A 25,726-nucleotide genomic window follows, 5' to 3' on the forward strand; every position below is an offset into this window, starting at 1 on the left:
AGAAAGACTAACCTAACCTCCTCCTCTTTGCTCTGTATTCATATTCAAATGATTAAAGAAAAAAAAAAGAGATCGTAAATCAGGAAGTTGTTAATACCCCAGCGGCTATGATAAAGGTTGTGGCAGGATGTCACAAGTAGCAAAGCAACACTGTGAGGTTATCAGAGAAGTAGTTAGACAGTGTGACAAAATAAAGCATCATACTCATTTGCAGATAGTTTATTTTCAGAAGTGCAACACAGCACTGCTCCACTACACAGCAGACTTGGACGTCGTGTTTGAGATAAACGGTGATCATCAAAAACCATGGATTACAATGTGAACATTTGTGAAACAGATATCGACTACGAGTAAGTCTCTTTAAAAAAAAAACAACTATATATATATATATATATATATATATATATATATATATATATATATATATATATATATATATATATATATATATATATATATATATAGTTTTTTTAAAATATTTTTCTGTGACGTAAGTAAGTAATAAAGATGTATTTCTATAGCACCTTTCCAGGTAAAATTACAAAGTGCTTCACTTCAAATAAAAATAGCAAAAAGGGGGAATAGACAATGAGACACAATAACATGCTACCTAAACGCTAGTTTGCAGTTTATTAATTTGGTTTGTCAGAGAAAAAATATAATGAAACTGTTACCACAAATCAACATTAATTAGATTAGGGTATTTCCTGTAAACATGTTATTTATGCACTAGTTTGCCTATAAAAACACATAATTCACATGTTCAAGGCCTGGGATAATAGGTGATGCGTTTAATGCCAGAGGAGTGCCGAGTGTCTGTTTTAACCATGACTAACGAGGAACACACATTTTCTCTAGTACAATTTAAAAATGTCTTGTTACACAGCTGATACAAACAACGCATACGAGCCTGAGGAGCAGAGCTTTTTCTAATCCGAACATTTTTTAAATAATCAAATGGAAAGTCTTTTACAGACGTAGCTTCTCATTGGTTGAAAATGGTTGAAGTAAACTGTAAATAAACAACAAACACATACAGGCTCCTTTTGTTTTACTTTTAGTAGCCTACATGTCCAATCTGTTTGGCTGCTGAAAGTCAGTCTCAAAGTTAATATTTGCTGCCTCGAATCCAAATCTCACCTGTGTGGGGTTTGAACAATCAAAGTCTATGCTGTACAGAGGGCACCGTGGGAGAGAGAACATCTATTCAGAATTTCCATTTCCAATGATTCTGGGAAATAAAGCAGTCAGCCACTCACAGGTGTTCAGGTTTACATTATACCTTCCGTATGCAACGTACGCCAAAACAGCCTGTTGAGAGAAATTTGAATTAGTACATTAATTGTTCGCACAAGAGATTCCAAACCAACTGTGAGTTGTATGTCAGACATACCCAGGTGATGATTGAGAAGAAGGAGAAAGCAACGGCAGCTCGGGCAGCATCGGCCATGACATATTCGGAGTTAGTTCTGGTCCACTGGTTGAGCAAGACACAGAAACAGATGAACCACAGGAAGGTCATAGCCGCTGTCAGGTGATTCAAAGCAGAGAAACAAATTCAGGGGAAAAGATTACAGCTGATGAAAGCTTCAAGTTATGACAGGCTGCACTTCCTTCTTTTGTACTCTTTTGTTCCTTTAATGAACTATATGGCATAGCAGTTAAAGCTGACTTACCGGAGAAGGCCAGATCTCCTTTGACAATGCGATCTTTCGCTGTGGCACTAGAGATCTTTGAAATGATGACGTCCAGGATGGGGAACACAACACAAGCCACAAAGGCCAGGACTCCAACTCCCACCGCATAGCTGCATGCGCATTCATTGTTGTTAAACATACAGGTGCCATTTGTTTTACTCGTGGGGCTATAGTAGCCTTGGTCTGAGATGGTTCCAAAAACAACAATGGCGAATACCTGCAAAGTGGAGACACTCAGGGTTCAGTCCCGGGTGAAGTTGCAAGATCATGACATTGCAACATTGCAAGATTATGAAATTGCAAGAAAGCAGTCTAAAAAAAGAAAACAAAATAGAGACGCCTTTCTGAAGAAGTAGAGCTCTGTCAACATCAACTTGCTTGCCTACACAGAATATCAAACATAAAATAAACATGTTTGACATTTGTCCGGAAAAAAGATATTCACATAGTCCTGTAGGTGGGGCACTGCTCTGGACTACAGATCGGTGATTGCAGAGAGAAATCAAACTACTAACCTTCCACCTGTTTTACCTCCTCCTGCTGCAGCCACGGCAAACACTAAATAAATATATGAATATAAATACTTTAAAGCATTGACTTCCTCGTTTGTGATAGTGTTGATTTGCATCTTTAGTTGTCAAGTTATTTTTATATAGTCAATTAGCTACGCTTAGTATTGCATGATTAAGAGAAAATGCTGCTTAAAATTTTGTGCTATGAAAAAGGAAGCGCACCTTCTCTGACTTTTAAATGTAAATTTCAACTACAGGAGCAAAAAACTTTAAAGCCTTTAAGACATGTCACTCATCATCAGGTGGCAGTGTGGTGACACAGGGTTATTTGCTACTATCGGTCGTTGCATAGTTTACATTTAATTTACATTTAATTAAAATGTTTAAACCTGTCTACACTGGGTGTTCATGCCTCATGTAGACAGGTTTAAGCACATATATCTAAAAGCCCGCATTAGTCACTACTTTGCAGTGAGTAATGTGGCTGGCTAACTCTGATACTAATATAATTTCACTCACCCAGCACAGGGTGCGCAAAACAGTCTGTTTTATAAATCTCCTCCAATCAAAAGAATCATTATCCAATGAGGGTAGATTGCCAGTGTTTTCCATTTTACTCCACAAAAATTGCCTATCAGACAGTTTTAAGTTAAAAAGAAAAGCCTTCCTATTACAGTTGGGTACTTTCGATTTGTTGAACAATCTTGCTGAAAAGCACCTCGTAGGTGCCGTGGAAACTGGCCTTACAACATGCTATGCATTAGTGTGAAAAAAAGAACAGGTTAATCTCGTTTGCAATGCATCTGCCAAGTGGATGAAAAGTTGTGAAAATGATGAACACGACGCGCACACTCATGGGGAGATGCCAGGCTATAACTGACAGTGTTTCTACTGTGTTTTTATTCTTTTTTTTATCCACATCTGCTTTTACTGCATTGTTGTGCTTAAAAATGAAGCCATTGCCAATCACAGGTTTTCCAGATTGCAGTTTTGCATGGTGATCAAAACCTGACGACACTGTGTTCGTAATTCCATCAATTCTAGCAAAATGCCCAACACAAAAAATGTAACCTATGGTCGAGCCGCCACTGTGTTTTAGAACTCTAAACACTCATATCTGCACCTCTGTCGTTACGTCTTGCGTACATGTTAACCATGATTTGAACCAAAAACTTTCCAATCTGGGTTCATCGCTCCATCAGACCTGCTGCCACTGATTTTCACTCCACTTCTTGTGCAACTTGGCATATCTCGGACAAACACTGAAAACATTTCTGATGAGGTTTCAGTGAATAGAAGATGGATTAAATAAAGTTTCGAATGCATCTTTTAGGTCCTGTTTTTGGTCTTACTTCGAAATTTTTTTCTATTTTTTATGGATTTTCAGATCCTGTCCATTTGCTGTATATATTATTTCCTTTTCCTTTTACGCTCGCTGCTTCTTCTTTTGTGGTCCACTTGTTTAATTTCCTCAAATTCGTAAGGACTCACTGACCAACATGCAAAGATATTCTTTTTTAAGTTTTCAGCTAATAGCTGTTTGAGCTAAAATATACAAGAGCCTAAAGATACAATTTAAAATGGTCAGTCGTGGTTGTTTTCTGAGTTGTCTTTGATGTGTAGACATAACGCTGTTTCCTCACTTGAGTTAGGGGCCATTTTTATGCATAAATGATGCAAAGTTAAGAGTTAGGCGGCGTAACAGATGAAAAAAGCACTCCCCTGAAAATAAGTGAAAAAGCAGCCAATGTCCAAAGAAAAACTCCAAAAGCTATTCATATAAAACAACATGAGCTATAAGTCCTCTTCATGTTGGTCAAAGGTTTTGGGGACTTTTGGTCATTATTCTGTTCATTGTTGTAGGAATCTGGCAGATGGAGAACCAGCTCAGGATTTCTCCTTCAATCCCATCAATGAGCCAGAAACCAGCACCCAAAATTGCCCTGAAATACTGGAGATGGAAGTCTTTAAAGAATGCACAGGTACAATGACTCAGTGTTTGCTGTTTACACCCCAGCGAAATGTTAGAATCCAATTTCTATCTGTAGTTTTATTTTTGATCTACAGATTATAAAACCTATAAAACCTATCATTTCGTAGATGTACAGTCAAACAGAAGCAGTTACACGAGTGACGAATCACACGACAGAGAAGAGATCAGCCATCTGCAGAGACACGGCTGGTCGGCTGCAACGGTAAAGGTGCTCGCCTCGATGCCTAGTCGCACTGCAGGTGAGGGGAAAATCTCTCCGTGCTGTCTAAATGTTTGCTAGGATTTATTCACACATGTTAACTACAACATTTGTTCAAAACGAAATTCCTCATCCACACAGAATTAAATAAATCCCGGCGAGTGCGATATCAGGCCTCATCCCATGAATCTCCTCACCTCTCCAGACCAGTCCAGGGTGCCTCTGTTCTGGCAGAGGCGGAGGAAATCAACACTGAAGGTGCCATTTGCTATTTTTTTGACAGGTGTTAACAAGTGTTTTCGTTCTACTTTTAACCCTCTCACTACAGTGAGATCTGACCTCTCTTATTCCACAGATTCCAATTTGTGCGCCGCTGAAAATAATATGGACCAGCTGGTGTCCAGCCTCCAAGGCCTCTCAGTGAGTGAAGGCACCCGCAAGCTGCGAGCAATGCCACTTAGCTTGGCAGATAAGATCGAAATCCGGTATGTGAGACACAAACCACTGGCGTGACCAGAGGAGTCGTGCAATGGAAATCACAATCAGTACTTTACGTCATCTTCAAGAATCTTAGAATCTATTTGGATGGCGTCTCACCATTTTTCTCCCTATCTTCTTCTAGAAAAGTTGCTTTCAGTTTAAAAACTGAAAGTTCATTCATTGGCAGAAATATACCCTGCTACACTCATCTAAGCATGTACATTTCAATGGTAAGTGCAAACAGCGTACACAGTGATAAGATTTCACCATGTGTGTAGGCGACACGCTCATGTTCCTTTCCCCTCAGACTTGGCGCCACTGCCTCTTTAGCTGCCTGCCCGTCTTCAGTTCGTTCAAATTGTGGCATTCAGCCTTGAAGACACTGAGCGGACGTTACGGAACCGGTGTGCTGTCCTACTTCCTTTTTCTGAGAACACTCCTGTTCCTTAACCTTCTCCTCTTTGTCATCACTGGCTTGTTCCTAATCATCCCACAAGGCATCAACCCTCCTCCTAGTCCTAAAGCAGACTTCAGTGGTATTGAGCTTCTCACGGGCACGGTGAGATGGCTGTACATCATATCCCAGCTGTATTTACAAGCTTATTTCAGCGACAAAGAAACCAGAGCTATCTTTAATGTTTTCGTTGACAGGGCTACTTTTCTGACAGCTTGATGTTTTATGGCTATTACTCCAGTGAAACGTTACCTGGAGACCAATACCGAATGCCAGCAGCCTATTTCTTTACCATTGGCTTCACCCTCTTCATTATCTGCATCATCCTTGTGTACAGGTTGAACTCTAACTCAATTACTTATGCTTTAATTCTATTTTTGTTGTGTCTTTTTTTTAATACTGTTTTTTTTGGGGGTTTTTTGACAGGTTGTCCAAATCCTTCGGAAAAAACTTTCAAGTCCTCAAATCTAACAAGAATCTGGCTGTGAAAGTTTTTTCTTGCTGGGACTTTAAAGTGAGCAAGAAGATATCTGTCAGACTCCAGTCTGAGAAAATCAGCACTCAGCTCAAAGTACGACTTTATATGAATACTCACTGAAGCGTGAAACGTTTCTTTTGGTTCTTGTTTTGTTGAAATTATTTTTAAAATAGACCAAACCAACCAAGTTATTTAAAAAGGGTTTCTTTACACTGAATGCTCTCTTGATGATTCTTAGCAACAAGTATTTCAGTTTTTGCAGCAGTCTTTGTCAGTTTGACATCACACATAGTAGTGTTTGTGGTTATCGTTTGCTCACAGGAACCTGATCACATGTTCACGTGTTATGTCACCCTCGGGGCCATGTCCTTAGTTTAAAAAGAACAAGCACCCTATTTGAAAGGCTTAGTTTACAAATGGTGCTTTTCCAACAGGAGCAGCTGTCTGAGATGATCAAGGGAGAAGACAAAAAGACCTGCATGCAACAACTTCACCGCCTTATTGTTCATCTGTTGGCGTGGACCGCATGCTTAATAAGCATTTTCTTGGGCACCATAGGAGTGCACAACCTGTCAGGAAAAAAAATCAACATCGAGGTACATTGTTGGGAAAAGGAAATGGTAGCATTCATGCACAGTCAAGCACCACTTTAAGTATGTAAATTTTAATTCCCCACCCACTGTGGTTAGCTACTTCTTCTTTTCTGCTAGACCTTTTGATATCTTTGTCTGTCTACTTTGTGTGATAATAAGCGCCCCCCACCCCCCCCCCCCCCACACACACACACACACACACACACACACACACACACACACACACACACACACACACAACCCCCCCAAAAAAGATACTGGTGTTTCAAAGCTTTTCTGTGCAAGGACAAATAATAATAGAAATAACAGGAATAATATAGAAGTAATAAACTTTTGTGTTATCATCTCACGACTCACAAGGCTCAAGATGGTCCTGAAAACCTGCATATACAGCGCGGTGAAAAAGTACTTGCCCTCTTCCTTATTTCGTAGATTTTTGCATATTGCACACGTTTCAGACCTTCAAAGTAAATGCAACATGCAGTTTTGACATTATTTCATTTATTAGGGGAAAAAAGCTGCCAAAACCTACCTGACAATGTGTGAAAAAGTAATTGCCCCTAAACCTAACAGCTGATCATATCACCCTTGGCTCAGCTTTCTAAAACATTCGGTTCATCACAGTTAATTCACGATTTAACAAGACAGGGCAACTACTTTTTCACAGCACTGTACATACTCAAAGCGGTGTCGCCAATTTCACTCTTCTCTTTCTGAATAAGTCTAAAGACAGTTCTTTAGTAATAACGCAGAATCAGTCAACGTTAGAGAACTGCAGATTGACTTCCAGTTTAACCTGGACACGTCCCCATGATGTCAAACACAACTGCAGGTAGATGGTGTAAGAGGATTACTGATACTATAGCAATACTTCATTTTTAAATATCATGGTTGTCAAGACGATCTCACTTCAGTTGCATATAATGTTTAAGCGGAACTTCATTTCCTGTTTTGATTATAACTTGTCGGTCTGCATTTTTCATTGTGATTTAGACCACTTTAAATCTGCCCAAAGACACTGAGTTGCTGGTCTTGTCAGCAGTGGTGTCGGGCATTAACCTGTTACTCCCTGGCTTCTTCAACCTGTGCGTTTGGGCAGAGCAATATGAATCACCTGGCACACGTGTCTATGTCTCTGTCTTCAGGTAAGGGAAAAAAAAAGGAAAACACGCAAAAGAAGTTTTCAAATGAATAACATAGTTCAACACGATGTAAAATTATTGTCTTTGTTATGTGATTTGATTTTTATAAAGTTTAAATATTTATAATAAAGTATTTGATCATTTATTTTTCAGGAACCTGCTGTTGAAGGTCAGTGTTATTGGAGTTCTATGTTATCGCTGGCTGGAGAGCATTCCAGCCAATGGTCTGGAGGTTAGTAACATCCTCACGCTCTTACATGATTCAGCACTCAGTTACTGTATGCAATCGTTTTTATTCCTTAAAGAAAGCTTTTTGCACGCAGATGTTTAACACATGCGATATTATAGCTACAGTTTTGGAATCTGAAAGCATTTAACATCCACATTTTTACATTTTTTCAGTGTTGGGAGAGTTCAGTTGGCCAAGAACTGTACCGGCTCCTTGTGATGGACTTCATCGTTACGGTGCTTTACACTTTTTTGGGAGAGTTCCTATGGAGGCAAGTTTACCAGTTAGAGCAAGATCGGGTGATTGGTTTTACTTCTGTTTTAAGCCAAAACCTAATTCTTCCCTTCTAGGGTCTTTTCCCAGACAATCCTGCAAAAGAAAAGAAAGCCAGTGTTCGACATTGCTCGTAATGTGTTGGAGCTCATATATGGGCAAACTCTTACATGGTGATTATTCAGTAAAAACACAGCTTTAATATCAGCGATAAAAAGGAAAATCAGTGGTCATGTGTTGCATTTCTTCTTGTAGGATCGGAGTTCTGTTTGCACCACTTCTTCCTGGAGTCCAACTAATAAAACTGATTGTGTTGTTTTACATGAAGAAGGTTGGTAGAGTGTGTATGCAGTGGGGCTGTAGTACCGTATGCCAAGACTGCATTGCAAACATGACTCTTCCTCTTTGTTTTCCAGAGAAGTCTCATTCTCAACTGTCAGGCCTCGAGAAAGCCCTGGAGGGCCACTCAAATGACAACGCTGTTCATTTGCATACTGTGGTTCCCCTCATTTCTTGGCACTGTCGTGACTATCATTTATACAGTATGGACGTAAGTATAACAATCTTCTTGGAATGCACGTAAGCGTTTTCATGCTTATAGCGTGAAAATGCTTGTGAGCGTTTCAAAACCACAAACACGCAGCTCGCTAAAAACAAACCTTAAGTAAAACAACAATCTCTTAAGTACAAACTAAAACTACAACTGGAATATTTTTACCCTGAAGGTAAATGGCCTGGAAATGACATTTTCTCAAGAAAGACCAAAACCAATAGTTTCAACTTAACGATTACAATCTATGTATTCAAATCTTTCTATATTCACTTGCTACTGTGAAGTAACAGGCTGGACACTCTTTTGCCTTCAGACCTGCTGTAATGAATCAACACTGAGCTGCAATCACACAGGAAGAAAACAAAAACAGGAAATAAGAGTAGGACAAGAGACATCTGGTAGATAAGCAGGCTGAAGGTTCCCACGTGATTCATCTTGAGTTCACTTGGAGTTTTCTCTCTGCGAATTCAAAACTACAGGAAAAGACAATGAGTTTACAAACTCATCAACTGATTCAGATCAGAGTAAACAAAAAAACACGAGACATAAAGGATCAGGCTAAAAAAAGATGATATATATATATATACACACACTCTTTACTGTATCCCCTTAAATGCATCTGCCTGTCATGCACAGAATCAAACCCTCGGAAAAGTGCGGCCCTTTCAGGAATCTCACAACAATGTTTGAGGGAGGGCAGATGTCGACCAGGCACCTGGAGGATGCTCATCCAATCCTGAAGTGGCTCAGTTGGGTCTACGACTGTTTGGTAGAGAATCCAGTGTTTCTATTCCTCGCCAGTGGAGTCTTTCTGTGAGTGGTAATGATTACGCTCCTGTTTCCGCTATGTATTTCATTTCATTAATTAGCAAGTCAGCGTTGTTTGTTGGTAGCAATTCGTAGCAGCAAGCATCTCCTCCATTGAAACATTTAATGTTCGTGACTTACAGAAATGGTTTTACGCTCTTAAAATTTTGAAATGATCCATTGCTATTTTTGCTTTTGTTTTTGCAGAATGGTGATATACTTTCAGGCTCAAGTTGTTGATGGCCAGAGGAAAATCATCAGCCGGTTAGAAAAGCAGATTGAAAATGTATGCATGAGTTTGTCTATGTTAGCGGCATTTGTGAGTTTAAGCGCTAACACTCGCACCATGTTAAGGCTGACACTGATGGCGTACTTTTAAAATGTACAAGTAGCATTTGAACCGCTTTTAGCATTTCCCCTGATGATGGCAGCGGAGAAAAAAAAGGCATCGCTAAAGATGTGAAAATTCCTTCTGAGTTGAGAGACAGAAATGACAAAAACGAATTCAGCATCCTAGTTTGAATTCATCATCTGAGTATATATGGTTATGTTAAAATTCTTCTTTCGTCTCTTCCCTCCTGGTTTTCACTTCTTCCTCCTGTCTTTTTGTCTGTGACATCATCTCTAAAGCTTGCAGCCTACGGTCTCTTCTTCACCTCCCTTTTATACTGTCCTTTGCTTTGGATGGTTGACCCAGGTATTTAAACTCATCCATCTTCAGCACTTCTACTCCCCTCATCTTCACCTTTCCACCTGCTTCCGTCTCATTCATACACATATACTCTGTCTTACTTGTACTGATTTTCCTTTCTCTTCTCTCCAATGCATGCCTCCAGATTTCCACTCTCTCTTCCTCCCGTTTTACCGACACCCAATCATTTGGACATTTAATACACGCTTTAATTCTTTTCCTGTCTTGATCATTGTAACTGACTTTTCATGTGCTTTTTATAATGCCGCTTCATGGTGATCTGAACAGACAAAAGAGCTTCCAGTGCTACTGAAAGGGCTTGCTACAAGCGTTCAAAGATCTGTGAAACATAGTCCAAAACATTAGTTTTATTGGATTGTGCAGAAGTTGTTATTTAAATAGTTTTAAAAGACCCCTGCACTGAATAACCAAAAACAACTTCAGCTGGGCTAAGACACAGGGATCCTTGTTTAGCTTCCCGTATTGCACATACCATTAGTGGAACTCCTTCATCCCAGTCATTACCAATAGCCAAACAGCACTTCTGCAGCATAGATTTAATAGTCTGGTGCCACCTTTCCAGAGCTCCCTAGGACTCAGGATGACAGGCACTAGAGACCACATGTTTAACTACTAATAGTCTGCATGACCTAGTTAAAGAGCACTCAAAAGAATCTGTTGTTGGATGAACACAATTTAATCATGGCACCTATTTCCACGTGATTTAACCAAGTACAATAACCAATTTTTGACCATGTCAAACCAACACATTTGGCATTTGGTGGTTTAACGTAATCAGATTACATTGGATCAACGTAGTATACTTACATTGAGTTGAAGTGATTTATTTAAGTATGAAATCTGTTTTAATTCATTCTACACAAGTTAAGGAAAACGCAAAGAAATCTTGTTGCTTGAATAACTACTTTGTTAAGCAAGACAATTACTGCTAGTCTTGCGTAATGAACCAATACAGGGGTTGATGATTTTATAGAGAAAAACAACCATTTACACTTAGATTCATGGGTAATGCAGAATCACCAATTAACCTAACTCTAATTACACACAGCAAACTAGCCAGATTGTGGATTTGAACCCAGGTCCTTCTTGCTTTGAGGTAACAGCATTAACCATCACACCACCAAGCTGTCAACCCAGGCTTAACAAACTAGGAAAGCTATGATTACAAGGCTTGATGCAGCATTTTCTGTACGTTTTTGTCCTTGACAGGTTAAACCGCAATAAATAGCAATGCCATACACGTGGTGTGGGTGTAGTTGTCTGCCTCTTAAAACTCCAGCGATTTTCCTGCAGTTTGACATCTAATGTGATTTTCGTGAGTCCAGGCAACGAACCACTCTTACTAGATTGTATCATGTCATCTCAACAAGAACAAATTAAGTTGCTGAATTTCATGCAGATGCTACATGATTTAATTACGTTCACCATAGAAACATGAAATTATTTAGTTCAAATTACAAGTTGTACATGTAACAACCACCCAATTTCATCTTTTTGAGTGTGTTTTGATAGAAAATTTATGCCTTTGTCTGTCTGAACTACTTTGGATTTTGGGAGGCCAAAGATGGTAAAAAAGCCTTTATGATTAGAGGAGCTGACTCACTCAAGGGCAACAAATCAGTGACTATCAGTGACCGAGATCTACCAGTATCCCTCAGGACTTTTATAGTTTGCTCAACCTCTGGTTTGCTTGTTAAAGGCAAAGATCCCTGAAAGATAAATTGTTCAAAACATGGATCAGGCTCTGGGTTTGAATTGTTTTAATTAACCCCACCCCGGCTCCAACTTCCAAAGTTCAAACTCTGTCTGATGGTTTGGGATTTATCCTGAGCCTCCAACTGTAATCCTGCTAAACATTCCTTGAGAAATGCTTCTTCCTTTATTCCAGGAAGTGAAAAGAACTAATTGAGCTAGGTCAAGTGGTTATTTTTGCAATTTTGGGTGTGTCTCGATAGCAGCCAATTCCCCATCATCCACTGGCAGAGCAAATTTTGCTTGTGTAGATCTATTAGGTAAAACTGGAGGACAAGATGAACCGAGCCCAAAAGTTTGTTTGAGACCACATTTCTCAGATCTCTCATAAGCATTTGCTTGCTCACATTTAATTCAAAGTGTTATGCTATGGACGACAAATCATCTTTTCTACACAAATACAATTCCGTCCATGAAGCTTCCTTCAGAAACTTAAGTCAGAAGCAACAGCTGCCATACTCAGTCCTGTTAACAGTCACCAAAAACATAAGATAAGATAAGAAACATAACATATAACTTTCACTATCTAGTGTTTGGTTGAGAACAGGACAGATCAGTCAGAGTTAACAACCAACATCAAGCTAGCCACAAACATAAACCTATCAAAAAGACCCGACGTGGGTAGGCTCCTGCCTACATAGCAGAGCTTATAACAGCAGTCAGCTTCTCTGATCGTCGGTTTATAGTTCCACACTATTTATAACCAGAGGTGACCACGCTTTTCACGCAGTAGCTCTAAAACTTTGAAACAGCCTTTCTCAGCTCATCTGGTTGGCTCAGTCAGTATTTTATTACAGTTTTTAATTTATTGAATCAATTTATTTTTTAATAACTGCTGAAATCAATTTTTTGTCATTATTAATGTCAATGCATTGTGTTTTGTTTTAATGCTGTTCAAAGGAGGGTAAGGACAAAAAGTTCCTCATCGCCAAATTACAGGATTTATGCAAATAATCATCCCACTTCCCCTCAAGGGTGAGTATTCTCAATACTGCAGCTCTTCACTGAGGCTACATAATTTTTGTTTTGTTTAGGTTTTTTTTGCTTTGCACTGGTATTTCAAGTCAAAAGATGAACTTTCTTTTCTTCCCCAGTCTCTGGCTGAACACTGTGAACAAAGTGCACTCTCTCACTACACATCTCTCACTACGCAGCAGTTTGGCTCACTGAGAAGTATTTTGGCTTCGATATTATCTCAAAGCTGAGTTGATTGTCCAGATAAACAGGAACGTCTAAAACATGCTACAAACATGAACAAAATAAAAGTAAAATCAGTAACCGTGAAGTTTGCTGTTTTTAAATATATGTTAATCTTGGTCATCTCTGAAAACTGAATCACTGACAGTTGGCACCTCAGCAGGGTTATTAATATTTATTTATAGGCTTTTATTATCACAGTGTACAATGATCTTCAATGTATTTTACGACAAGACAAAATAAAATTTCTTCTTTGTTTTTGTCCCTGTTGTTTCTTTTATCTGATGGCAAGTGTTAAATTCCGGTTCTTTCGGATTCTTTACGGCCAAAAAGACACGGCTCAAAAGTGGTCTTTTTACTTTAAAAAATGATCTTTATTTTACATATCCGGATATGGAGACCTTAGCACACAACACACAACCCAAGATTCTTTAAAATCAGTCATCATGAATACCTTCACAATGGATTTCTTAAGAACACATTCCACGTGACATTGTTTAACCGGTAAAATATGCAGAAGTGCGAAAGAAAAAGTAAAGTGGGGTCCTGTTGGATATGTTGTCAGTGAAGAACGACTTTTGCCTGACTGTAAAACCTTTTGAGAACACATAAAGGTTATGTGAGTAAAAACTTACCTGAGCTGACTTGAAGTTGTTCTTTGATCTTTTTGTTGTTCTTCTTTTCCAGTACAAACAAATTGAGTCATATTCATGGTATAGACCACCAAGTTCTAGTCAGTTCATCCTTGAGTTCAAGTGAACAATTGAAGAACATTTGCCAAATCTGAAGGAATATGTTTCATCAAAAGAAATAAAAATATTATAATTATTTTATTTACATTTTTTTTACTGTTTCAATGAGAAAAGTCCAGCTGGATGAACCAACGGTCTAAAAATATGACAACTTGCTCCTGCGTACCACCATGTCCAAATACAGTAAGTTAACTAGCACATTGCTACATTAACAAGTTTTCAGTAATGCCAGCCGTCCCTAGCCACCATACAGTTTCCCCCTAGCTGCTAAACAAGTTAGGTAACTCTGAACAGTTATTCAAAAATTCTTCCTGACTTTCCTTCATGAAAACACAAGAATGAAAGTGGGAGGAGTTTTCCTACCTTACATATTAACCCACTTTGCAGCAGGTTATTTCATTCTTTACCTTGGTCTAATCTGAAGTGCAGGTTTGTCTCACATCCGACTCTCAACAATGACTTCTGGTAAGTAAGGGCTTTCTTGATTTCATGTCTCATCTTTAAAGAAAATGAAATTACAAATTGTTGTGCGACTGCTTTAGATGCATCACCCTTCTATGTTATAATTTTCTTGCTCATCTTTCCCCCAGGCGGCATGAAGACAGCGCCTAACAAAAGGCCGTACATCTGTATTCCGAAAAAACTCATAGATCTTTTGGCCGAGCAATATGAACTTGTAAACAACTTTTCTCATTCCCATATCTTTGAGCAAAGCTATCATTTTATTTCCTTTTATCTTTTTATGTTTAAATGTTTCATGAAGCTCTTGAATTTCTGCTATTTAACAGGAACATGGACTGCTTGTAGAAGATCTGAATCCCTATATAAATGAAGGATATATACAAGCTTACTTCCGAGAATGGGGCACCGTCAAATCATGCAAAGTAAAGACTGAAGAAAAAAACTATTGGTTTGCTTTTTTTTCCTACAAGAGACCTGCGATAAATACTTTCTGTTTTATACTGGATCTTAGATTAGGAAGAATCCCAACTCTGGGAAACAAAAATCGTTGGCCTTTGTGAAGTTTTCTTGTGAGGAAGAAGCAGACATGGCAGACTGGGTCGGTCCTCACAATATCGGTGGAACAGAAGTTAAAGTGAGGCGCTTTGTTACTTTCAAGGTGAGCAAATGACAACTATTTTATGTTAGGGACTTTTCCAATCACAGCCTATCATAATTAAATAATATTTTTTTTAAAAATGTCTTGCAGGGTGAGGAGGATTCAGAGCAAGGGGTTGATGGAGCCACAGTTAAACCTCGACCACGGCCTTCAATGGGTCTTGGCTACCTACTCGAAGATGCTCAGTGGTTAGACGAAGATGAATGAATAAACAAAGCTTTGATCCAAAGTTGACCAGCTTGAGGGCATTGGTTGTTATGTCAGTACCATACATGAGAACATACAACCTAATGCACATGTATTTATGTATGTATTTCTCTTAGTTTTACTAATAAGTTTTACTTACTTACCCATAACTGTGAATTTCTGGCTAAACAATATTTTTTTGTTTATTGTATATTTTGTAAATGTATTGTGTTTATGACATTTTAGTTAAATGTTTGTAAAGGACCTACAGATGTCACACTATAAGTGAAGTTAGTCATGTATTCCTTTGTCCAGCCACTGTTGGTGAATGTGACATGATTGTTGACTTTATGGTAACAAGACAAAATTGTGAAGTTGTAAGAAAATATTAGTTATTGTTGGTTTTCTTTGCTCAGGAATAAATACAAAGAAGTCAAAGGATTCGTGCTCTTCTGTGTTGCTGTTTTTCTGTTTTTCCTCCTATGGTAAATGTTTTATTTGAAATACTATTTGCGAAAACCAAAATATTTTTGTTCGTTTATATTATTTTGTTGTGTATTATATATAGCAAGAAAAATATTTATAAATACATCTAATATATATGTATGTGTATATATATATATATATATATATATATATATATATATATATATATATATATATATATATATATATATATATAAAATTTCAAATCTTTCTGTAAAAGTCCTGTGTACTGTACCGTCTACATGAGTTTTGCGTCACGGGTCAACAGCCAATCGCTACGTAGAGCGCCAAGTTTCTTCTACAGCGTAAAAACAACATGGCGGAAAAGGACGTAGAAATTTCCTTTAAAAAGGTAGGAGCAATCAGCCGTTTGTTTTTAAGTGTTTATGCCTGCTTGTCCCCCCTCGTGTTTTAATAAAAAAAGCGAACTTCTTTGTCGCCGACTTGTGTGTTTTCACGCCCACCATATAAACACAACATGTTTTGTCAGACGACAGCTAACACTTTACATCTTGTTAAGATATTCAGATATTGCGGGGAATAACATTGTAACTACCACGCCGAATAAAAGACTGGGTCCTAGCGATTGCTTTAAGACCACACTTTCCAGGACAACTTCCGTTTTTTGCGCGGACAGCGGAGAGCCCTTTAAATCGCCAAATTCACCAAAGACGTTTGGTTGGCGAAAACTCGAGAAGGAATTCGACGGACAAACTTAGCTTGAAAGCCAAATACGGGTTTTTTCAAAAGTGGATACGCAGGCAGGTTTTGTTGTGTCTGTGTTGCGTTCATTTGTTATTTTTACTAAATCGTGTCTGTTTTGCTTTGTTAGTGCTTTACTAATACACTCAACAAAAATATAAACGCAACACCTTTGTTACTGCTCCCATTCCCCATGGGATGGACGTAGAGACCTAAAATTCATTCCAGATACACAATATAACCATCCCTCCCAAACAGTGGTCACAAATCAGTCCAAATGTGTGGTAGTGGGCACATCTGCAATATTGAGATAATCCATCCCACCTCACAGGTGTGCCACATCAGGATGCTGATCTGACATCATGAGTAGTGCACAGGTGTACCTCAGACTGCCCACAACAAAAGGCCACCCTGGAATGTGCAGTTTTTTGCGCTATTGGTGACCACTGTTTGGGAGGGATGGTTATATTGTGTATCTGGGATGAATTTTAGGTCTCTACGTCCATCCCATGGGGAATGGGAGCAGTAACAAAGGTGTTGCGTTTATATTTTTGTTGAGTGTACTTTCTTTGGCCAGCTACTCAGTGGAAAACCTTATGACTAATACACTCTCCCACTTTATGTGCTCTGTTCTGCACACAGGATACAGTAAGCAAACTTTTGTCTAGTTTCTTCAAAGAAGACAAAACAAAACGTGAGTGGGATAACTATGCTGTTATCAGTGACGTCTTGCTCTCTATGTGACCGTGCTGATGAAATGCCACTGTGTTGCAGTAAGCGGAGATGCCACACTGCTCATGGTAGAGATGCTTAAAGTGTTCGTGCAAGGTAAGGAGCTTTGACACAGTTGCACAACATTTGAGACACAATAACAGACTGGCTAATGATAACACTCTGAAGCTGTTATCTCCTTTTTCAGAGGCTGCTGTGAGATCACAGAAACAAGCCGAATCTGAGGACTGTGACCAAGTAGACATTGAACATTTTGAAAAGATCCTGCCTCAGCTGGTATGTGGCTCAACAGGCTCAAGAAATGTTTTCGTTTCACTTATTTCCGCTTGTTTGCATAGTCTTATCTTTAGCCCAGATTACAGCTAATACTTAAAAATAATGGGATTACTGGGCAAGTTTTTATTTTTCTTTGCAGTAAAATATATTTGTTGCATTAGCTTTTGCACTTTGTGTATGGTTCGGGAACAGCTTCTACAAATCAAAATCATCATGGGTCTTCTGCTGAACTATCTAATATTATCTATATTTAAATGGTCCATCTACTCACTTCCTTCATGCTTTTTGTTTCTCACTTTGAAATCTAAGGCAGTAGACACTGCAATAGACAGCTAGTGACTATGTCTGACTGGTATTTAGGCATATTTCACAGTGATGCAAAGCACAGTATTTAGAGTACTTTTTAACATAAAATTTTTAGTTGCAAAAATGCTGTTTTCATTCACCTTTCATGCAGTAATGATCCAATATGGCAATATTGTACAACAAAAACAAAAATATCAGTAAATGGCCTCATCCGAATGCAAGAACATTCTGTAATTTCCAGATGGTAATCTAATTATAACTGAGAAAATAACTTTGTAAGCATGCACTTTGCCCTGGAGTTTAAAATACACTAAGTTATGAAAAGCTCAACAAGTATTGTAATATCATTCTTAAGTATTTATAGTAAAACAATTAAGATTAATTAAAAAGGGATTAGTAGCTCATGTCACATGGGTAGTATTCTGGTACTGACTACCAGAATGAATGCTACAAGAATTGTAATATATATGAAAATCCTACATTGTTTAGCTTTCAGTAACTCTAAGTATATTTTAAACTTGGTGTCTTGTAATTAAACTGAATTATAAAACTCTTCCAGGGTAGCAAGTCTTGAAACAGTAGCTAGAGTAGGCCTTTAAAATGAAAGATATGCACATATTTGACAAATCATTTTCTAATCTAATCTCTGTACCATCTGTAAATTACAAAACTGTGTTCTGTTCAGAGCAGACTATCTGCTGATGTTTTTAACTTATTTTTCTCAATCCAACAAAGCTTTTTTATCAAATGCCATTTTTAAGACGTAGAATGTTATAAAGTGTTTTTGCAGTATTGATAAAAACATCTGTATACTAATCTTTTGCAATGTGCATTTGTTATTAGCGTGTGCTCAAATATGGAACTTTATAGGAGAGCTTGATTTTTTTTGTTGATGTTTTAACAGCCAAATACTCTGAGATTTTCTTCATGTATCAGTCCCAAATTACAGATCCTGCTTTGTTTTGATGGTTAAAGAAGGCGGTGAAAAATTCTAGCTTTTATCTTTAATAGGTTTTGAGGTCTTTATGCTCAATGACTGCTTCTGATTTTAATCCATTAAAAAAAAGGCCTGAAAGTAGGTGGAATGGCCTTTTAGAAAAGAAAAAAATCCGGAAAGATATTTGATATATGAAGCTGAAATGTTGCAGCACTCATTATATATGTTCACACTTTTAGGCACATTGGAGATGGTTGAGTAGAAAATGTGATGATTTGAAATGGAGTGGTAATGCAAATTTTTTCTGGGGATACGTAAACGAAAACCTTAAATGTGTAGATGCTATGAGAGCTATCATTAATCTCAAATGTATTTAACCTTTCTGCAAAAGACTTTTATGTCTGCTGTCTGACAATCTCAAATTTCTTCAATTTTCTCCAACACAGCTTCTGGACTTCTAGCACAGTGATACCACAAGATGGAGCCAGAGTGCTGCTGAGATGTCTCTCGATCAACAGTCCCCCCTTCCACAGTTCCACCAGCTAAAACTTTTCATTTTTTAGTATGACTGCAGTTTCATAAATCCCCAAATCTGAGATAACGTTGAGATTATGTTTTTATTGGAGCTGCACGATTTTAGCAGGAAGCCCCATTGCAATCCGCACGCTACCACGCCACCACCAATAAGGGCCACCTGTGCTCCTGTGTGCAACAACAGGTGCTTCCAGCATGCTCCGTGGCGCCCTTCATCAAAGCCTCCTGGAGCAGTTGGAAGCAATTAGAGTAATAAGGGGAGCAGCCAGTCCCTTAGATGATGACAAGTGCCAGGAAAAAAGGAGTACCCCCTCTGGCCACTTTGAAGTTCCCTTTTGCTGTCCTGCGATGTTTAGTTAGAGGAGGGGGGGAGGGCAAAGGGGACCTCTGGCACAGGGGGAAAGTTGAATGGGAGTGTGTGTGCACGTATGTGTGCGTGTGTTAGCCAAACACGGCCAGAGACCACACGCGTAGATATTCTATTTGAAGGGAAACATAACAAAACACATTGGAACATGGTCCAAGAAGAGCAGGCTGTAATTCTGAAGGTAAATAAACAAAAGAGGCGAGTAGTGGAGGTGCTCTCTCTACTTTCATCACAGCACAGGGAGGGAGAGGGCGGGGGGTGAAGCTGGGCCTACAAGGAAGAGGGTAATGTGGGGTTTTCTAACCTGAGCGGCTCTGATGGTTTTCCACCAGCGGTGTGTTTGACCAACGCGTCCTCGCTGTGAGTCAGCATCGCTGTGCAACACCTCGCAGTACTTATTTGTGGGGTTCTTGGGTGACTTACGAATGCTACTCACGTTTACACCTGGAACCAACTTAGGCTAAAACCAAGAATCCAGCCCTGAATAGGTGTTCAAGGACACGACACCTGGAATTTGACCCAGCATCTTTTTAGTAAGGCTCACGCTGGATTTGTGTTTCCCAGGGGTAACTTCCAGACCACACTTTCTTGTAAAAAAAGAAAAAAAACTTGAGCACAGCTTAAGTCATCACCAGAGGAAGAAAAAAAATTGTAAAGGGTTTCGTTTTGTGCGTAGCCTTTGTGGAGATTAACTCAAATTGAAATGGATCTTTCCCAACAGTTGATTCTTGTGCACAAAATAAAAAAGATTATTATCTTGGATCTGTCACTGTTTTTTTTTTCCTCCCCTCCTTATGCGTGTTAGTGGAAAAAATTCATCTGAAGTCGGTATTATTAAACATACGAAAGCAGTTAGGACAAGAATTGGGAGGGGCATTGTAGAGAGTAATGAGTTAAAGCTTTTCTTGATCATACATTAAAGGCAGGGAGTGTCGACAGCCAGTCCAGACGCTTTGGAGAAGCTCCGCAGTGAGAAGCTTTTCCCAGGAGACGGAGACTGATCTGTCTCCAGCTCCTGCCTGGTCTTTGGACAGCGCCGCACGTGGGATCGGGCACTCGGCATGGCTTCAATACATCCACAGTCAATGTCAGTAGAAGCACCTGTGACTGCCATGATGGATCTTCATCTTTTTTGTTAAATTTGGCAAATTAATTAATAATCAGTGGGACTGTCAATGACAAAACTGACCCATTATGATTAAATATAACTGAGGTTATTGTCATTCTAGGAATGCCTGATCTATGTGGCTGTCTACTTTAAAGAGAGCTGGATGTTTACATAGCTCTGATAAGTTTGTGGTTCATGGTAATGTTTGTCTGGGGTGGAGTTGTCTGCATTTGTCTAAAGTGTCCCTGCGAGAGTATGTCAGGATTATGTCAGATTTTTCTCCTTAATTCTCCATTTACAACTCGGTGGTGTTTTTCTTCTGTTAGAGTCTCTGTCTCCAAATTTCTGACATCTCAAAGCTCCTTTCCTCTGAGGCCCAAAGCAAAAGGTTATGACATGTCATCATAATACGCCCCTTTCTCCCTGATTGCTGGCTTTTTTGCAATGGCAACATTCAACCAGTCAAAGAGTATGAGCTTACATCAAAGTCAAGGGCTTACATGGCCCATAAAATATTTAGCTTTACCATGATTATGTGTTAAAAACCATTTAAAGTGCCAAGTAGAACATTGCCATTACTAATGCTGCAAGTCTGAACCCTTTTCAGGCAGCAGTCCTTCAGCTTCTTTAAACATTTAGTTCTGAAAAAAGCCATTCTGAAAATCGAGAATCATAATCCAAATGTGGCGACAGGTGTTATCGGCCTGTTGCCATTTTATTTAATCTATGCATGTTGGGAGGCACTTGCATAAATAAACATGTAACGCATGGCGTCTGTTCCTAGATGTCTGTGCTTTCGTTTATTCTATGTGCTTGCATGGATGTTGTGCTTCATCGGAGGCTGTGATAAATTAGGAGACAAGAGGCCCTTGTGGCCCCCTCGTGGGCATGAAACTGCCTAACCATGGAGGAATGCTTCAGAGGACAGAGTGGGAGCATTCCTTTCAGATACCCCATGGGTAACTCTCACACTCGTGAAAAGTTACCAGTGTTTATGGTGCTGTCTGAAAAAGACAAAATATGGTAGCAGACGATTACTGCGTGTGTGTTTTACAGGAAACTCATGTGTGTTTTGAGGCAGCAGCTCTGCTGACTGTACATACTGCTGTGACATGTGGGTTTCTGGGAGGCCCCGGGCCCCACTAAGCGGCCACGGGCCCGTGCTGGGGATGATAAGAACATACCTGGCGGGTTGAGCCACTTGGGCGCTCTGCTGGGATCACTCCTAAATGGTTGTGGCGCTTGGCTGTTAGTCTGAGGCAGAAGATGGTTTGCTGCTGTGCTCCGTGTATCGGCTGGAGCTTTGGTAGCCACAGGGGCCCTAGGGGACGGAAAGGATTCTTCCGGAACCAGTGAGGTGGATGATGAGGTCAAAGACCTTGGCACGCAGCTGGACAGGGAATAGGGAGCAAGAGAGATGTACAATTAGGCCGGCGGCAGGGTTATTTCTGGAGCCCTGCGCTACTACCTTAACTACATCACCCTCCTCTTCCACCCTAAGTCCTTTACTGTCTGTGTCCACCTCCCTCCTCTGTGTGGTGGCCTATTTGGTCTCTGGATATGAAATAACAACAAAGTAATCCCCTTACATAACACTGCACAAACTCAGCGAAACAAGACCATTTAATTAATTTTGGGAGCATCTAAAAATAAAGAAGCAGTTCGTTTGAGGTGACGTGCGGGAGGTGGACTCATACCCCAAATGAGCTGCTGAGGAGCAGAGGTCAGCAGAGAACTCTATTTTTAGGTCCCATCAAAAGTGGTGATATAAAAATACTCCAGAACTGAGCTTCACAATATGTGTCAGTCATGCTTAGAGAAGCAGTAAACCTGAAGGTCACGCACTTGGAATGATGAAAGGGCCGATGTTTGATGATATTTAAAAAGAAGCCAAGTAATGACCAAAATCTCTTTAGCTGGTGGCAGGTGGCACAGTGTGAGGTTGGCCTTTGTTAGACTTGTTAAAAGACTTCATCAGCTGACATGTGAAGCCCTTGGCAAAGGGCTAATATTCGCTACGATAACACCAAAAATGTGGGCAAAACTGGTGAACCGCTGCCCGACTCTGACGTCCAAATTAAAACAAAGACGAATAACAGACAGTCGAACTGACGGTGTTAGCATTGCGCTTCTTCACATGCGCCTGGCTCTCAAAAAGCTCAAAATTGAGAGAGGACAGCGTAACGAAAAGTCAAGCGTACGTTAGCTTTTTTTGTGTGTGTGTGTTTGTGTTGGGTCAAAATAGTCCGTCTAAAGTTTCCTCCAGAGGCCAGCGTGTCGACTGTCTGTCCTCACAGTGGTCGGGGGCCCCGGAACTCTAAATTAGCCCTGGTGAGTCAACAGGACAGCTTTCATGTAGACAAGGGATCATGTCAGATTGCAGGAGAGGTCAGGATCTAAGGGTTAGAGGTCAGGATGCAGTGTTGGTCCCTGTCTTTAACAGCTTCCTGTCTGCCATGTTGTGCAAACTTGGGCAGTAATCCCTTGATACAGGTTCAAAGTAGGGAGATCTATCTTGGTATTACACTGACGCCCAGGTAGTTTTTTCTGCATTAACAGTGGAGTGAGTCTTAGTAAGTGACTAACTTATAGATAGAGTTGCATAAAATTTCATACATTTTAATTTTATATTCATTGTATAAGGCCTTTACCAGGTGTGTGGCACTTTTATTTTAAATGTGTTGTTTATTGTAGACGGTTCTATTTTTATTCTTTATCAGGCTGCTGTAACACAGCATGCTGGCAACAACATTAATTTTAGTCACATGATTTAAAAGAGCACCCCAAGAAGAAGAATCACACAGTAGTAAAACTCTGTGATTGACTAGTGTAACTAGTTCTAGTGTAAGTGTAAGAATAATGCTTGTCAGCTTAAAGCTGTAAAAAAAAAAAGGGTGTTAGATTGGAACTGGGCATCAACAATCTGACTCGATCAGTTGAGGAGTGCTAGTGCTGCTAACATTTGCAGACTGCAAATGTTAAAGTACAAGTGCTCACATAAATGGGGGTCCTAAAGGTGAAAAAACTTGAAATCCCAACTCAGGACAGTTACTGCTGGTGGTTACTGTTTATAGGTACAGATAAATCATGATACACTCCTAAAATAAAATAGATTAAATACATATTGTAGTCTTTATTGTTGTCACATATTAAAAAAACAAAAAGCAGGGTGCAGGTTTAGCTCAGCTGGATGAGCAGGCAATCGTATGCTGCATGGCTGAGAGCGGCCGGCCTGGGTTTGAATCCGACCCACGGCCCTTTGGCGCATGTCTCCCTCTCTCTCTTTCTGTCAGTCTTGTCTTCACTGTATCTGTCCAATAAAGCCAAAGAATATATGAAAAAGACAACTTGAAATGTTTACATATGCTGTTACATATCCTTCGTGGTGTATATATAGCAGCATTTTACTTCAAGCAAATTCAAAACTGCAAGCTTTGCTTTTAAAAATGCGTTTCTTTGACACCTATTTCTGAACGTGTTCTGTAAGACTGCAGAGAAGCTCAAACTGTCGGGTGTGCAGTGATGTTTGATACTGTAGGGCTCTGCGATGCCGGCAAATCGCCCGTTTTTTTTTCTTTTTCTTTTCTTGGCTCAGTGGCAATTTCTAATAAGGTACTAACTTAAGTGGCCTCATCTTTGAAGGCAAGTATGTTCTCTTTATCCGACAGACAGGGTAATGCTTTTATTTCCCCAGACATAAAATATAAGCCCTCTCCAAAAACAGCAAAAGAGCAGATCCACTCACAATGAGCTGTATTAAAAAAAAGAAAAAGTAGCTCTCCTGGAAAAACAACAATAAATTTGAAAGGGCTTCAAAGAGCTGGTGCTCTAACTTTTCTGTACATAAAACAAAAGCACCGGCAAGTTCAAAAACCACTCAAATGTTCAGCCCATCGTGAAACAAATATCTTGCGAAACACTGAGAGAGACAGAGAGAGGTGGAAGGAGACGAGGAGAGAGATTTCTTTGAATTTGACTTTCTGTGTAAAGGTTTTTATGGTTTCTGACTAGAGGACTCCTTTCTCTTTTATATGACTTTGTTTGCAGTCATTCTTAATATGGTGATATTTTGCTGCAAAGGACAGAAGTGGCCAAGAAAGCTCCCTATTTGTCTGCATGCTTAAAATCTGTAGGTTCCCCATTTGTTCTAACAGCTAAGATTCTGTCATATAAAAGCATAGACTACTGCAACCAGATATCCTGGAGGAGCAGTTGGATACACTCCACAGGCGGAGGAGTTTCAGGACGCACATCAATGGGAGGGCAATATCCTGCATTCTGATTCTGTCAAGAGGCACAGCCATGACATGTGTGAGTGCCCAAAGAGAAAAGGCCAGGTGTCCCCGGGTCCTCTTCCATTTCGTCCAATCTAAAGCTGATCTTACTAACTAACAGCACCAGGGATCTACCACCCCTGGCACAGGAACCTGAATCACTGAGCTGTGGAGCTGCGTGGAAATGAGGAATTAGATTACTTTCAATTGCTCCCTGGCAAAAGACAAAAAAAAGGAAAAAAAAAGGCTGAAAGAAGAAAACAGGCGCTTTAATGTGGCATTTCAGTGTTACAGCAGGATGTTAGATGTTCCAGATTCCCAACACTCCGGCTCTAACCATGTAACTATACAGTGCACACTAATGCCTGTCTCCCATTTGACATTTAAATGTTTAAATAAGCTGAACTGCAGTGTGCAGCAACAACAATTCATCAGGAATGTGCTTTGATTTGGGTTAGCTGATATATATATAAATATATATATATATTTTTTCAGTTTTCTGGTTTGGGTAAAGACCTTTGACAAAGAAAAAGTGTCACATAGGGACGTCGATGATATAATATGAAATTTATTAAATTTTAGTGAGAAAAGAAAAGTAAATAGAAAAAAGCCATTACAATATTAATAGGATCCAAGTTGACTTAAAACACTAGCTCTGCAAATTGGTATTGACTGATTCAGTATTTTGTTATTATTATCAATAACTAATTGAATTATTAGCCGATGAAATTGCAGAGGCGCACAACGACTGACTCAATCTAAAATGTGAAAAATCAAATCTCAAGGAAGATGTTGACTTAATTTATTTGAAGAAATACTTCAAGAGGATTGATCCTCTTTGAAACATGGAATTAAAGCACAGCAGAAAAAATATA

The 25,726-nt window shown here is 39.4% G+C and overlaps 3 protein-coding genes across 3 annotated transcripts; 2 read left to right on the forward strand and 1 right to left on the reverse strand.

The window, feature by feature from the left end:
- Positions 1-306: 306 nt before the first annotated feature.
- LOC308411379 (transmembrane channel-like protein 6) lies at positions 307-13,014 on the forward strand (the record flags this gene model as incomplete). Its single annotated transcript, XM_080905258.1, has 20 exons — positions 307-350; positions 4,073-4,191; positions 4,310-4,441; positions 4,543-4,659; positions 4,757-4,886; positions 5,024-5,111; positions 5,189-5,440; positions 5,533-5,672; positions 5,762-5,906; positions 6,248-6,409; positions 7,400-7,551; positions 7,702-7,780; positions 7,951-8,048; positions 8,128-8,223; positions 8,306-8,381; positions 8,467-8,600; positions 9,240-9,416; positions 9,618-9,696; positions 12,775-12,849; positions 12,969-13,014. 19 exons carry the CDS (start codon positions 307-309, stop codon positions 12,826-12,828), a joined length of 2,274 nt encoding a protein of 757 aa, XP_080761384.1. The 3' UTR covers positions 12,829-12,849; positions 12,969-13,014.
- LOC308412007 (synaptogyrin-2-like) lies at positions 1,195-3,016 on the reverse strand. Its single transcript, XM_080906077.1, has 4 exons — positions 2,729-3,016; positions 1,677-1,914; positions 1,394-1,527; positions 1,195-1,311 (listed from the first exon to the last, which is right to left on the reverse strand). Exons 1-4 carry the CDS (start codon positions 2,819-2,821, stop codon positions 1,204-1,206), a joined length of 573 nt encoding a protein of 190 aa, XP_080762203.1. The 5' UTR covers positions 2,822-3,016; the 3' UTR covers positions 1,195-1,203.
- Positions 13,015-15,902: 2,888 nt separating the features above from the next.
- cenpx (centromere protein X) lies at positions 15,903-20,231 on the forward strand. Its single transcript, XM_080904676.1, has 5 exons — positions 15,903-15,967; positions 16,960-17,011; positions 17,092-17,145; positions 17,237-17,325; positions 19,015-20,231. Exons 1-5 carry the CDS (start codon positions 15,932-15,934, stop codon positions 19,027-19,029), a joined length of 246 nt encoding a protein of 81 aa, XP_080760802.1. The 5' UTR covers positions 15,903-15,931; the 3' UTR covers positions 19,030-20,231.
- The last annotated feature ends 5,495 nt before the right edge of the window (positions 20,232-25,726 follow it).

The sequence above is a fragment of the Rhamphochromis sp. 'chilingali' genome (assembly GCF_963969265.1).
Source record: "Rhamphochromis sp. 'chilingali' genome assembly, chromosome: 15".
In the NCBI taxonomy this organism is placed as follows: domain Eukaryota; kingdom Metazoa; phylum Chordata; class Actinopteri; order Cichliformes; family Cichlidae; genus Rhamphochromis; species Rhamphochromis sp. 'chilingali'.